General features: G+C 45.9%; 1 protein-coding gene across 1 annotated transcript in view; it reads left to right on the forward strand.

The window, feature by feature from the left end:
• Nucleotides 1-2,156: 2,156 nt before the first annotated feature.
• LOC137570372 (cytochrome P450 2K4-like) overlaps nt 2,157-16,053 on the forward strand; it is a 90,521-nt gene continuing 76,624 nt past the window's right edge. Inside the window, exon 1 of the mRNA XM_068279035.1 lies at nt 2,157-2,347. Coding sequence (XP_068135136.1) covers nt 2,165-2,347 — 183 coding nt within the window. The 5' untranslated portion in view covers nt 2,157-2,164. The remainder of the gene's footprint in view (nt 2,348-16,053) is intronic.

Below are 16,053 nucleotides of genomic sequence, written 5' to 3' on the forward strand. Positions count from 1 at the left end.
AGCTGGCCTGGTCTGTGCACAGCACACACACAGACACATAGCAGCTGCAGCAGGCCTGCAGCACACACTCTGACTGTCATTTACAGAATGAAATCAAGCTAGCTGCTACCTAATTAACAATATAACACTAGTGTAGTGATAGTGAAGGGGTTAATCACTCAACAGCTTTAGGTTTATCACTGTATACAGCACTTTCTAGACCAGCAGCACTGGAGCATGTCTCTCAGTGAGCATTCACAAGCAAGGACGAGATTTCTCATCATGACAGCCCTCCTTATTACACAGGGGGGCCTGGCCAGGTTTCCTTTCTGTGATTGGGTGCCAGGGCTTAGGCTGGGAGCTCTCTGATTGGCTTAATTAGGTCAGGTGGGGCTGGCCAGGGTTCCCTTCTGTGATTGGTTGCTAGGACTTCTGCTGGGAGCCCCTGGGAGCCCTCTGATTGGCTCAATGACATCAGGGACATCATCTCTTTAGTTACAGTATCTCAATAGTCGGATTTCTGCGGATATCCGCGGGTATCCGGATTGCCTGCCAACTATCCGCAGATAGCTATCCGGATTTGGGCCCAGGTATCCAGAATCCGGATCCGGTCGAATAGCTGAAAAAGTTTGGATTATCTGGGTAACCCGGATATCCGAAATCTTGCTGAGCAGCACTATTAGGCAGCACCAGGTGGGTCCAAGGGTTAGGCACCATGGGGGGGGGGGGGAGGAGGGGGGGAAGGGGGAATGTTAGGGTTAGGCACCACCGGGAAGGGGGGGGATGTTAGGGTTAGGCACCACCAGGGGAGTCTTAGGGTTAGGCACCACCAGGGGAGTCTTAGGGTTAAGCACCACCAAGGGGAGTGGCGTAGCTAAGAAGCTGTGGGCCCCAGTGCAAGGTTTACATTGGGGCCCTTCAAGCACTCTATACATAACAGTTCATACAACACACCAAAACCTGCCAAGGACAACCACAGTGTCAGAGGTGCAAGAAGGGGATGGGTAACAGTGTGCTAATCATCACTACTATTCAAAGCATCTATAGAAGTGATTATTATCCACACAGGACCAATGAAGAGCTAACACTGTGGTTGAGGGTGGGCCCCTCTAGCCCAAGGGCCCTGATGTGGTTGCAGCCTATGCACCCCCTATTGCTACGCCACTGACCAGGAGGGTCTTAGGGTTAGGCACCACAAGGGGGGTATTAGGGTTAGGTGCCACCTGGGGTTTCTTATAGTTAGGGTTAGGTAGGGGGAGGGTTCTGTGTTAGAGTAGGGTTAGGCTTAGCTGTAACAAAATATTGTTAATATTTACCAATGTTTTACTATAGTTACTACGATTGTACATATATTTTCATTTTCATTGTTATAAATGATATTTTCAGATTTTATTACATGAAGAAACAATAAAAAAATATGATTTTAGACAATATTATAAAATGATTATGATTGTACATATGTTTTTGTTTTCATTGTTATAAACAATATTCTCAGATTATATTACATGAAGAAAAAAGATAAAATACGGTTATAGACAATAATATGACATTTCTAAAACAATACTAGTTGCCTGCAGCCCTGACAGTAATGTCAGAAACCCCTGATCTGCTGCATGCTTGTTCTGGGTCTATGGCAAAAAGTATTAGAGGCAGAGGATCAGCAGGACAGCCAGGCAACTGGTATTGCTTAAAAGGAAATAAATATGGCAGCCTCCACATACCTCTTGCTACAGTTGTCCTTTAAGCACCTCTGTACTTACCTTAGCTCGGGTCAGGAGTAGAGATGTGGCGAACTGTTCGCCCAGCGAACATCTCTGGGGGTTTTACTACTTCCGGGTCGCTCTGACCCAGAGTACTACGCCTGCGCTGCCCGGCGGAGCGCGTCCTAGATCGCGCTCCTGTTGCCGGGCACGCTCTGCGCATGAGTGTGATGTCGTTCATGACGTCACGCACATGCGCAGAAAGTGCCCGGTAACAGGAGCGCGATGTATGACGCGCTCCGCCAGGCAGCACTGGCGTACTACTCCGGGTCAGAGCGACCCGGAAGTAGTAAAACCCCCAGGGATTCAGAGATGTTCGCCACATCTCTAGTCAGGAGGCCTATAATAATAGTTATACTTTTTACTTGACATCAACCATCTAATTTTATTTATAATATTTTTTTTCTGTAGGTACTACAGAAGACATGTTGGCCATTGATCCGGTGACTATTCTTCTATCTGTTATTGTCATCCTTTTCTTGGCCAATGTATACAACAGTCAGAAGAAAGACAAGAACAAGAATTTCCCACCTGGACCCCGACCATTGCCCATCATCGGAAACATACACCAGCTCGACATGAATAAACCTCACAAAACATTCATTGAGGTAGCATATCACTTTTCCAAAAGCATCTGGCATTAAAACCATTACTGTATTTTTACAAAATCAATTAAATAAAGTATAAGCGTCAGTTCACACTAGACCTGGTTGCAGAACGTGGCCAGGCTCCATTTTTCAGAAACCAGAACACAAACAGATCCATGCTGCACTTTTGCAGCATACGTTTCTGATCTGTTTGCATTTTTTGCCCCCCCCAAAAAAATGGATGCCTTAGGGGGTAGCTGCCAGAGAGCAGCAGCGAGCGAAAGGGAAGTAATTACCTTTCTTACTCAGCTCACCGTGACTTCCTGCAGAGGGCAGAATTGCCAGAAGTCACGCGAGGAGCAGAGGAAGAAAGGTAATTATACTTCCCTCTCACTCGCTCTTTAATTTTGCCGCACATAGCTGGCGGGGGAGCAGGGACGGGAGGACCCAGGTGGGGGGGCGACCCCACCACTGTGCCCGCTACCTCCCATCCTGGCCGCTACGCCCTCAGGCTACCTGGGGGACATCTATTGGGGTGACGTGAAGGGGAGGAGCAGGCAGTAGGCAATGCGGCAGGGTTGCTCGGGTAGTACTTTATAATACCCGCCCGGATCTGGGTACCCAGATATCCGGATCCGACTCGGATATCCGGATCCGACCTTGCGGATATCCGAATTGGATCTGGATATCCGACCATATTACCCGCGGGTACCCGACCTATTCGGGTACCCGGATAAAAAAAACGGAAGTGCCCTTTAAATAGCTCTAAAAAGGGTTTTTAGGGTAAATAATGCATGTAGCATCATGTTTTTTTAAAGGGAAACACTAATTTATTATTTGTTGGACATAAAATGAAAAAAAAAACCTGTCAATTAACATCAGGACTAGGTTCCAGACAGCGGTCATGCAGCCCACATTGTGTCCAAAGTCCAATCGCACAACTGGTACATGACAGTTATCAGCCCAGACACCTCCGAAAAATGACACCGCAATTGTGTTTTGCAGCAGCAGTGGCCTGTGGCACCGTGGCGGTGGGAGCCAGCGCCAGCTTGCTTCAGCCTCTTGAACTCCTCATGCTCAACAACATGTTTTTTGGCCAGATGGGTAATGAAGCTGGAGGTGCCATACTTGTGGGTCACAATCTCTGCTCATCTGTAGTTTGCACACATTGCATATGGCAAACTTGCTGTCCAATGAGGGCAGAGTGAAAAACCGCCAGATTGGGGAGGTGAAGATTCCCCTGCGACCTGGATGGGATGCTGCGGCTTTTCTCCCTGTGGCGGTTGGGGGTTGTGTGGTGTGGCTGGTGGTAGCGGCAGAAGGATGTGGTAAGTCCCGAATTCCACGGACACTGTCTGCAATACTGATCCTCCGTGCCAAACCCACCAACGCATCCTCCTCTTCAGAGTCAGAGCTGACATCCCCATGACATCCCATCATCAACATCATACCCCCCTCCTCAAAACCCAGAACATCCTCCTCAAACTCGCGGCTAACAGCCCTGAGTTCAATCGTGGCGCCTGGAGCGAAAAGCGAAAAGCTTGCTGACTGAGGTTAGGCTGCCTGCTGAGGTCGACACTGACACGGCAGACCTTCTGAGGCTGCCCCTCCTCTGGCTGCCGGTGCCAGCAGACATTACAACTTATACGTGATGATGATGTCACCAGATGATGTGGGGTACTTTTACTTTAATGAAATCGGGGTTGGACTTTAAATCAAATCAGCACGGAGTGACAGACCGCAGAGTAGAGGACAGACAGTGCACACTATCTGTCTAACTGTCACACTGACAATGCTCAGCAGAGCAGCACTGTAGTAATCTGTAGTAAGCTAACACAGTACTACTCTCTCTAACAACTAACTGCAGTACTAACTAACTATATAATACAATACAATAACACAGTAATCCTATTCCCTAACCTATACTGTCCTGCTGGGCTGCACAGCACACACAGACACAGACAGCAGGACCTAACTGAGTGAATGAAATCAAACAATTACACTAGCTAGCTAAAAAAAAACAATAAAACAATAGTGTAGTGAATGTGTTTAGCACTCAAAGCTTTGGGTTTATCACTGTATACAGGCAGCACTTGCTAAGCCAACAGCACTGGAGCAAGTCTGTCAGTGACCAGCCAGCCAACCACACAAGCAAGGACGGTCTGTCTCATCATGCCAGGCCTCTTATTACACAGGGGGGCTGGTCAGGGTTCCCTTCTGTGATTGAATGCCAGGGCTTAGGCTGGGAGGCCTCTAATTGGCTCAATGAGGTCAGGTGGGGCTGGCCAGAGTTCCCCTCTGTGATTGGTTGCTAGGGCTTCTGCTGGGAGCCCTCTGATTGGCTGGGAGCCCTCTGATTGGCTCAATGACATCATCTCCTTAGTTACACTACCCGGATACAGATATCCGGCGAATATCTGCGGGTACCCGGATTATGCTGCCAGATATCCGCATAGAGCTATTCGGATATTGGCCCAGGTATCCAGAATCCGGATTCGACCCGGATAGCAGAAAATGGTCGGATACCCGGGTTAATTCGAGTACCCGGGATCCGGATAAGCATCCCTGCAATGCGGATCTCCCTCCGTTTCTGTGTGCAAGAATAGCTTGTGTAGCGGGTGATCCGTTTTTGCATTGCCCTTCACTACCCCTCTGTGTATCCGGACCCTGCATTCAGTTTTTCAGCACGGATCCCCCGGATCCCCCTCGGATCCGTTTTTGAACCCCTTTTCACACAGTAACTTTCTACTGATTACTTATTCAACAGCTCTACAGAGGGTGTCCACCCCCCCCTCCCCTTAGATTGTAAGCCTCTGGCAAGGTCCTCCCTTCCCTAGTGTATTCTACATGATCGTGTACCCCAATCATTGTCCTCCTTCTCTATGACCGCTTCATATTTGTATTACTGGTGTTAGGAACCGGCCCCGCGGCAAGCCTGCAGATACGGTTCCCGACTGCGGGTTTGACCAGATCAAGAGGGAAGCAGCCTTAGTCAAGCTACAACAAGGCTGTTGCCCCTCAAAGCACTTCTCACTGCCACCACTAGCTGCTGCTAGACACTTCCACGATTCTCACTCTGCTGTCGAGTGATCTACACACAGTCCGCGTTTTCGTATCGGGTCAGCTTTGCGCTTGAGGCCGAATATGGGAACGCCATGCACACACACACAGTACAATCGTACAATAGCAAGGCACAATCAGGCACTGAATCTAGTAACGCAAGTTACACTGCAGTCTCTCTACTAATCAAAAATTAAGGCAGTGGCAAACAACACAGGTAGAGCATACACTCCCAAATAAACAAATAAAGCGTTTTTTTGTTTTCCAAAACACGTATCAAAATGTATTATACCAAAAAATATATTGAATCATAAAACGTTAAAAATACATGGGATGGCCACCCCGTCACACTACAGCCGCCCAGAGCACCATCCACACCAAACACCCACACGCCGGCATCTAACTAACAACCTGGTGTTACTGAAAATTGTCCAGAGATTAATGATCAGTGCGTGCACATTGGCTTAACTAGAAAGGAAATGCAATATATCATATAGCCAAGGGGTTGATCCCCTAAATAAGGTATAGCAAAGACAGAATTGCAGAAGCAGTCCAGCAGTTCAGCCAACAACTTGGGTGTGTTAAATGTTCAAGGTGCCAAGCAGCAGATGACTCAGACTTTGTATGACAGCAAAGCAAAGCAAGCATAGGTATCACTGTTTTCGGCCGCCACAATTATGCCTCACCAAAGATCACCTAAGCGGTCACTTGGACTCCATATAGGCAGATATGAGGAGCAGACTGTTGCATCAAAACATATATGTATACACTGCGTAGGTAAGTTCATCTCACCATGCTCCCATGTATGAGCTGTGTAGCGATCTGTGCTTACTGGTACTCCTGGCAATGTGTGGATCCACCTATGGCTTGGCAGGCAGTATAGGGCATCAGCAAACGTAGGTCCCAGTGCTCATGCTGTCCCCGTCTGGATAGAAGGTGTTGTGGCTTAGAGGAGGCTGATGATAGGAGCCAATCTGAGGTGCCTGGACGGAGAGAGCGGGACGGCGTGGCGTCCCATGCAGGCGGGTAGTTTCCCCTATTACACTGCAGTCTCTCTAGGCTATGAGCGTTGGCTTAGTACAGCAGAAGTCAAACTTATTAAATAACGATTTAATATTCCAGAAAAAAGTGGAACAATGCAGAAAATAATATATACACAAGATTTACAAAAACAAAGTAAAAATTACAAAATAAAAGTTACAAACATACACCACAAGACAGTTTGCACAAAATAAAATGGGAAATAAACGTTACCAGTATAAGCAGAGTGTTGTTTGCGTGGAGCACCCGGTCTGGTCAGGAACCAGGTTAGTCCTGGCGTTGTTGCTCTCTCCAGAGAACTACGAGTTGTGAAGGACCTGTGCGGGTTCTTATAGGCCAAATTTGGGGCCTGGGGGTACAAGTCCAACCTGCCTCCGAAGGTTTGCACAGAATGCTTGTAATATCCTGTGATATGCAAACTTCAAAGGTTTTTCCTGTCCCACTTTTGATCTTTCAGAGACTTCAAAACACTTCCAGCAGGCTGTCAAACGTTCCTGTGTTAGCTTCCAACTGTCTATTTAGTCTGGATTGTATTTTGGGCTTATTTACATATACACAAAGTTCAAAGCAATGCAACACCTTTGCAGGATGCAGGACAAAAGGCGGAAGTTGTTATGTAATTACCTGTACCCAGAGGAACTGAATGCAAATGTAGTTTCACAGACCACCACATTAGCAGCTTATTTGAGCCAGGGACAATAGTACATATCTGAGACAGTATTTCACAGCAGATCAAAGGTGACTGGCTAGTGGCCTAATGAGCAATTTCCTTGCCCGAAGCTAGCAACTCAACTTAGCAGTTCCTGCTCTATTGTTTACAAGAATTCACCTTCAGATGCAAATGTACTATAGAAGATCCAATTAGCAGCTTCCAACTTCCAGAGGACTGAATACAGACTCAAAGTACTTCATCCTGTCATACAGACAATCACAGCTTCCCCCAAAGCCAGACTGGCTTTAGCCGACATACACACCTGACATAATACACAGCAGACATAAAAATGGGAAAATATGGCTTCTGTATTATCCTAACATCATAACTAGCTGCGGTATTATGACAACTGGGCCTACCTAACCACCAGCCCAAAATCGCATGATCATGTACTTTGTACCATTTTCCTTGTACAGCTTTGTCCTATGTTGTTACTTCTGTCATCCTTTGTATCATTGTATGTATGTATTGTCCAGCGCTGCATACTATGTTGGAGCAATATAAATACAATAAATAATAATAACTTTCTCAGTAACCATTGTCCCCATCTCTTTTTTCCTGAACTAGGCCTAATTGTCCTTCCTTCACGTCCATGCAAAAAGTTTTTATGTAAAACAATATTTTTTGTTTCTATGTTATAAACGAAAATCTAGTGCTAAATATTTTGAATGAACGCTAATTAAATGGCAAAATACCGTCTATACGAAAAAAACGATATTTACACTTGTAATAAGCATACTAATAAGATTGTAGATATTACAGGTATTTTACTGCAATTATACCTAACTGTACTCTCACACAGAACTCTCCCTATACCTATCCCTAACACCTAGACCCCCCTCGATGTTAATAAGCATAGTTTAATAAATTGTATATGTTACAAATATTGTACTGGAACTTACTATACCTAAACCTACTCTCACAGAGAACCCTCCCTGTCCTGTACTTATCCCTAATTCCTAGACCGCCCCCCCCCCCCCCCTCGGTGGTGCCTGACCCTAAAACTGCCTAACCCTAAAACACCCCTGGTGGTGCCTAACCCTAAATCCCCCTGGTACTGCCTAACCCTCACCACCACCCCGGTAGTGCCTAACCACCACCCTGGTGGTTCCTAAACCAAACCATCCCCCTTGAGGTGTCTAACCCTAACCATCACCCCCCCTCCCCCGGTGGTGCCTAACCCTAACCATCCCTACTGCACTTACACACATAGAAATAATAATATATTTGATACCGTCAAATACTTCACTACAAATAACATGAATAGAATAATTTATATATTTTTAATACAGTAAATAGCCTTACAATCACATAAACATTTAAAATATTATGAATAGTAAAAATTATATATTTTTAATAGAATAAATAGCTTTACAATCACGTATGCACTAAAAATATTATGAATAGAAAAAGTTATATATTTATAATAGAATAAATAGCCTTACAAAATTGCCAACATTTTTACGGAATATTACGCACAACTATATGACTTACTTAATCAACCTAACAACTGTTATAATTTAAGTAGGCCTCAGTTATTTGGACTGAGTTAGTCAAAAAGGCTTGATGAGCAGACCTGCCCTTTAAGGGGATTTTCTCTGAAGAGAGAAAATCTGCAGTTCTGTCAGCAGAACTAGAACATACCAAGAAGCTGTTCTGAACAAGGCCGCAGGCCTCCCTGACCTGGGCCTGGAACAATAAACATCAGTCATGTTTTGTAAATATTCACATTCCTGCATGTATGTCAAATGTCTCATCGATTATTAATCGAGTAGGCGGGTATGATGACACCATGAGTGGGTCCACCAATAGACTGATATAGGGGGTGGCGAAGATGATGTCATATTTAACTCTTTCCTAGCCGGTATTAAATCTGGAGCGAGCAATGGAGAACTCACTTCTGCTTCTTCCTTCTGCACTAGCTCGCAAGGCCGACTTGGACCTCTAAGCATGTTATTCCTTTATGTAATCTGATATAATGTTTGCTGTACATAGGTAGTTTAGTGGAACGTAGGTTAGCAAGAAGGTACCTGATAGACTTCGGTAGGGAGTCTAATCATGAGCTTATAATGCAACATGAAGATTTGCATAGCTAGGATATGATGACTGTATCTATCTGTCTTTCTGTGACTTGAATAAATAACGGAAACATTGGAGAAGCCTGAGAAAGTCTATTTCCTGTTTGCTGTGTGGAGAGTCAAGTGATCTCACAGTCTGTGAGACGATGGTGTCGAAGCAAGGTGATAAGAACAGTTTATAACAGTGGTGCCTGAAATCCTTCCCTGCCTAGCTATACAGGCAGACAGGGGCCGGGGCCGAAGGAAAATGGTTTCAAGATATTCCACAGCAAAACAAGCGGAATAGAAGGACACGGACTGTAAAGCTTATCAAGCTGAGACTGATAAGCTGGTGTGAGTAGTGTGTGGGAGCCGAGCACACACGGGCTACAATTCGAGAGAACCAGCGGCGACACTCGTGGATGTTAAACTTAGCCTGAAAGTGCACATCAGTCCTAGCCTAAACAGGATCACAGGTGACTGGAAGGCTCCGAGGCCGGCTGGCAGCTGCCGCTGGAGATTGATCCGCTGAGCCAGTGTGGGTACACAGAGCTGACGCTCAGTAGTTCCAGGGATCCACTCAGTGTCGTGGAAAGTTGCCAAAAGCTGGTCGAATTCGCAGGCTTACAAAGTCTTCTGCTCAGGCAAGTATGTTTTACGTTGTTGTGTTGCATTATCTTTATTGTATGAGAGGAGGTTAATGTGTTAATATGTATATTCTGTGTTAATTGCAGAGTGGAGGCTGCGGGCTTCTCATCTCTCCTGTGCGTGAAGGGAGGGGTGAGGAGAGGTGCAGCTCCGATGTAAATACAGAACGTGTTTTCAGAGTTTATGCGCTTTTATTGTTTTTTAGGATTCGATGTTCCTGTGTGGCAGATGTTTTGTTTTCTCTCTCTGGGTTTTGTTTTGTTTTTCTCTCCCTGTCCAGAGACTGAGCAGGATGATAGATAAGGGGGGGGGGTCCCCCGCGGCAGAGGGAAACCATCAGTGTTAGTGGTGGATAGAGGGAGAGAAGAGGAAAGCGAGTGTTTTTCTGTTTGTGAGATGTTCTGCATGTTTCTCGCATTTCCAGTCGGTGCTGCTGCTAACATGTTTTTTCAATGTCTGTATTGTGTTGAAGTTCTAGCTGGGATGTTAACAGTTAAAACAGTTAGTTCGGTTCTTAGTTATGTCTGTGATAGAGTGAGAAAGATTCCTACGTCTCTGGGGATCCGTATGTCTGATTGCAGTTCGGATTACAGCTGAGACGTGAAGGAATGCTGAGGCTGATTTTTGTGCACTGTGGATAGATGCTGTGTGTAACGATAAAAAAAAAATGTGTATGTTCTGTGTGAGTTTTGTTTTCTCTCCTAGGTCTATAGGAACGAGAGGCTGCTATGGGAGCAGCCATCTTGGCTGGCAGTCCAGGACTCAAAATGGCGGCAGTGGAGAGAGCCCGCCCCCGTGAGTCATGGCCCCCACACGTCATGGCAGGGGGGAGGAGGGGCTGGGGGGATCCACATCACGTCAGGCTGTGCTCACGGCTCCGGGCAGAGCAGCTGAAAGGGAGGGGGGTAGAAATACAGAGACAGTCTACTGTGTGTCTCGGTTCTCAAAGTATTTCCCCAGAGATTTTCCCTGGGTCCATGGAAAGGAATGCCAGAATAGGAAGTGTTTCCCAGCTCGGTGCGGGGACACACGTAGCAGTGCAGATCAGGAAAGGGTCTGTACTGAGTTGCTTATGGGATTATTCCTGTAAGTGGGGCACCTTAATGGGTGGTGCAGCATGAGTTCCCAATAGCGTATAGGGGGGGACAGTGCATCAGGGGGGTGCCGGAGTTGGAAAAAAGGGAGTTGACCAATTCGGGTTTCCGTCGCCGCTTCTGCAGAGCGGTAACGTTTTTTACGGTTTTGTCGTGAACAGGGCCAGAGCTGGACTGAGAGGTCTATGCTGGGCTGGAGCTGTTTTTGTGTGCGGTTTTTTTCGTCCACTGATTGGTCAAATATGTTTTTTCCAGCTCCTATCAATTGTAGCACAAAGAACAAGGACTGACAACAGTTCATGGGGCAATTATACAGATGATAGAATTGCCGTTTACAGAGTGACAGTGTATCAGTACGGTGTTTGCCATGTGACTACCTACCAAGTGGGCATTCAGGGATCTGCATACAGGCATGTGACGCTGGTATGCTTAGCCCTGCACCCTGTGTAGTTTAAGTGTAAAGTGCTCCTTCCTACAGGGAGGCAGCCGTTTTTTTTGTGAAGTCTGGGGGTAGTGGCACGGCAAACATTGATCAGAGGGTACAACACACAGAACTTCTAGCAGAGCTGGTATCGCGATGAAGTTCTAGACAAGTAAATGCGATAATGAGTAAGAGCATTGCAGGCTCACCTGCAAAGCAGCATCAGGTGTGGCATCCGTAATCTGTGCATGCGACGGCCGCGCATGGACAGATAAGGGGGGATGTGGAGTGAGCTGCAATGGGGTGAGAGCTTCCAAAGGTGAAGCGAGCTTCCATAGGTGAAGTCCGCGGGAGCATATTTTAAACAGGTAAGTACTGAGGATAGTACTGAGGTAGGGGGGTGAAGTTTAACTCCAATCTACCAATAAGAGTAAACAGAGTTCATGAGAACCATAAAGCAACGAGATCAATTACGATATATATTGATCAATCTAAAGTGTAAAGAGTACAAGCCGCAGGGCGAATCCCAAATCATTAATAAGAATTGATTTGTTTGTATTTCGATTTCAGGTGTTTGGCAATATGGATTTGAGACAGATGCAGTGCTGGCAGCAAAGATGGAGATGTCAGTCGGATAAGCGAAAGGTTCCAGATGCCGATCTAAGCTTGGAGGAACACGAGATTCCTGAAATCGGAAAGAGACTAAAACACGAGATTCCTGAAATCGGAAAGAGACTAAAACACGAGATTTCGGAGATCGGAAAGAGACTAAAAAAACTGTCTGAGCAAAGCATAGTGCAAATTGCTAATGTTTTTCTTTCCCAAGGTGGTGCTTTTATAATGAGGAGTACCGTGCTGATGGTGATCCTAGGTTGCCATTTCGTCCTAGGAAAACGAAGAGAGGACATTCTCATGTATAATAAGGGGTTAATGAGAATGCAAGGCCCAAGCATGTTAATGTTGGGTGACAAAGGTACTGATCCTTTCACACCTCCCTCTGATTGGCACAGATGGACCAAGCAGGGATGGAGGGAAAGAGCACTTGTGCCAGGAGAAAACAAATTTCATGGCACAATGTGGGTGAAAGGTCTGAAGGGTCAAGTGTGCGGGCAGTGGGAATTTAATGGCAGTGTAAATCTGCTATTGAATGCCACACTCCCAGAATCGATGCACCGATCCAAAGGTTTGTTAAAAGGTACATTGCAGTACAATGGGTACATGCAAAAGGTGGAGTGTGTGATTCAGGGGTACCTTGTCTTGGTTATGCAGAGTGAGATGGTTCCAGATTGGAGAGGAACAAGCAGGAGGCGTCAATTCTCTTACCAGAGAGACGCAGGGGACAACATCACACTCTGGAGCTACCAACAGAGAGTGCCTCTGAAACAACTATACACACATAAAGGCTGGAAAGCCAAGGGTGGGTGGTTCTCGAAACAAGAAGTAACAATCGAGATCAAGCCACATTTCCAGGTGACAAAGAGGGTGGGGAGAGCGGTCCCGGGGGAGGGAAAGCCCACACAGGGAACCCCATTCACACCACACGGGTCACAACAGGGGACGATATTACACAGTCCATATGCAGCAGCTTATCCTCATGATAGTTGGGTAAGTGAAGAGGTACTCTTAATCGAAAGATTGCAGAGAGTACAGTCTTCCCGACCTCAGGTACATATTGTGCCTCAGGACGTAAGGGGGGAAGAGGTCCAATCAGGACAGCTGGGGACATATTTTGTCAGCGAGAGATTGGACAAGGGGAGGTATATTAATTTTTCTGGAGAAGGATCTTTTGCATGGCAGCTTCGAGATGTTTGGGTGAACAAATGGAAACGGTGCAACATTCCTTTAGGCACCGCTACTTCCGTAGTTCCCACCTCAACCCGTGTCTTACACCAGGACCTGAGAGGTCAACCTTTTTTGGTGCTAGACGGGGAGGTGAAGCAAGTAGAGTTGTCCTCATGCGGGCAATTCTTGCAGAAGTATCTGCGTTGGCCGGGGCAAGCCAAATTTAGTGAAGAAGCCTGCAGGCTCAATAACGCAGAATGCGAGGCTACCATTCAAAAGATCCACCCTGAAGCCAAACCAATAGTTCCGGTGGCTGAAGGAAAGGTTTGGTTTTTTAACATAAGGTCTAGTGATACATTCAAGGTATATTCTCATAATTGTTCCGATAAGGGGGAGTTTCCAAGGGGAACACATTGTATGAGTGGAGATCCCATATGGATCCTGTCATCCAGGTTTGATGACGTTGTTTCTCAGATTGTTAAGAGAACTCTAAAGGTCAAAGTTTCACGGGTAGTTCCCGTCCTGAAAGAGAACCCGACATGGGACAAAGGGGAACAGGGTTTGATCCAAGACGACCACATTTTGTTACAAAGGTTAAACAAACAGTACACTAAGTTAGAGGTAAGATTTCACCATGATACAGGTGATCTTAACGAGGTAGAACACAAAAATGAGCAGGTGAGTTCCAGTCTGCCCTGGTGGACAAAGGTTCCGGTGATGTTCCAGGGACACTCGGACGGGGCATCTGCAGTTCCAAAGTTCTTTCTACACCCACTGGTCGTCTGGATGGGGATGACAACTTTAGGCATCATTATCCAGGTGAGGTTGCGGGATAAAATTACGTAAAATAAATTAACCTGGTCCAGAGATTGGTGCCTCATAAACAATCTCCGGAACCAATAGTTTAAATTAAGGGATATACAGGGTTACGGGTATAGGTTTAGTAGTACCTAGGAGCTGATTGTATAAAGGCGCTCTTTTAGAAGGCACCTGGCACTGCTCCGTTTTGTAACAACCAAACGAGTTTCACTTTTCTGTGGTCATGCAAGTTTGTGAGTGATACGCAAGTGACGCAAATGCTGAGCATGTGGTATTGAGGGACTTAGAAGTAGGGCTTCCCCAGAGAGCCTGGTTACAGGAAGACCAAGAGGTCTTGCTCTCTCTCTTCCAGGGGTAACCACCGAGAGCAGAGAAGTTGTGTGAGCACGAACATCGAAAAGTGAAACATAAACGAAAGAAACCAGGTACTGGGAGGTTCAGACGCTGGGATCTGCGGGTCAAGCCGTTTTAGGGGGGATTGTTATAATTTAAGTAGGCCTCAGTTATTTGGACTGAGTTAGTCAAAAAGGCTTGATGAGCAGACCTGCCCTTTAAGGGGATTTTCTCTGAAGAGAGAAAATCTGCAGTTCTGTCAGCAGAACTAGAACATACCAAGAAGCTGTTCTGAACAAGGCCGCAGGCCTCCCTGACCTGGGCCTGGAACAATAAACATCAGTCATGTTTTGTAAATATTCACATTCCTGCATGTATGTCAAATGTCTCATCGATTATTAATCGAGTAGGCGGGTATGATGACACCATGAGTGGGTCCACCAATAGACTGATATAGGGGGTGGCGAAGATGATGTCATATTTAACTCTTTCCTAGCCGGTATTAAATCTGGAGCGAGCAATGGAGAACTCACTTCTGCTTCTTCCTTCTGCACTAGCTCGCAAGGCCGACTTGGACCTCTAAGCATGTTATTCCTTTATGTAATCTGATATAATGTTTGCTGTACATAGGTAGTTTAGTGGAACGTAGGTTAGCAAGAAGGTACCTGATAGACTTCGGTAGGGAGTCTAATCATGAGCTTATAATGCAACATGAAGATTTGCATAGCTAGGATATGATGACTGTATCTATCTGTCTTTCTGTGACTTGAATAAATAACGGAAACATTGGAGAAGCCTGAGAAAGTCTATTTCCTGTTTGCTGTGTGGAGAGTCAAGTGATCTCACAGTCTGTGAGACGATGGTGTCGAAGCAAGGTGATAAGAACAGTTTATAACAACAACCCCTCTTTCATACATGCGATAGACACCTTCCTAACACCACTTAACCTACCTAAACTCACAGAAGATCAGCGCAAAATGCTCAACTCTCCTTTTACAAGTACGGAAATCTCAGAAGTCTTAAAATTACTCCCTTCTTCCAAGAGCCCAGGACCAGATGGTCTCCCCTATTCATATTACAAAAAATTTGATTCCGTCCTAACCCCTCACCTAGTCACCCTAGCCAATAAAATTATGAAAGGTGAATCCCCTCCCCTAACCATGCTTAACTCTCTCTTAACTATGATTCCCAAAGAGGGGAAAGACCCACAACTCCCCCAAAGTTATCGACCAATATCCCTCCTAAACTCAGACTTAAAAATCATCACTAAGACAATAGCCAACCGCCTTAATCCTATACTTACCACATTAATCAATAATGACCAAGTAGGCTTTATCCTTGGCCGCCAGGCTGGTGATAATACCAGGAAAGCCATTAATCTAATTTCCCTTATGAATAGATCTGGAAGACCTTCTCTGCTTCTGAGCCTAGACGCAGAGAAGGCCTTCGACAGACTATCATGGCCCTTCCTATTTAGAGTTCTAGAACACCAAGGTTTTGATGGTCCCTTTATCCAACTCTTACGCTTCCTGTATTCCTCGCCAACCTCTACAATTAAACTTCCCTATGCCTCCCCTAGCCCCTTTCACATTCACAATGGTACCCGCCAAGGTTGCCCCCTTTCTCCCCTCCTCTTTGCCATCAGTATAGAACCCCTCGCCTCAGCTATCAGACTGAACCCAAACATACATGGAGTCCGACAAAAGGACCATGATTACAAAATATCATTATTTGCAGATGACATATTACTTACTATCACA

This window comes from Hyperolius riggenbachi, chromosome 4 (assembly GCF_040937935.1).
Source record: "Hyperolius riggenbachi isolate aHypRig1 chromosome 4, aHypRig1.pri, whole genome shotgun sequence".
Taxonomy (NCBI): domain Eukaryota; kingdom Metazoa; phylum Chordata; class Amphibia; order Anura; family Hyperoliidae; genus Hyperolius; species Hyperolius riggenbachi.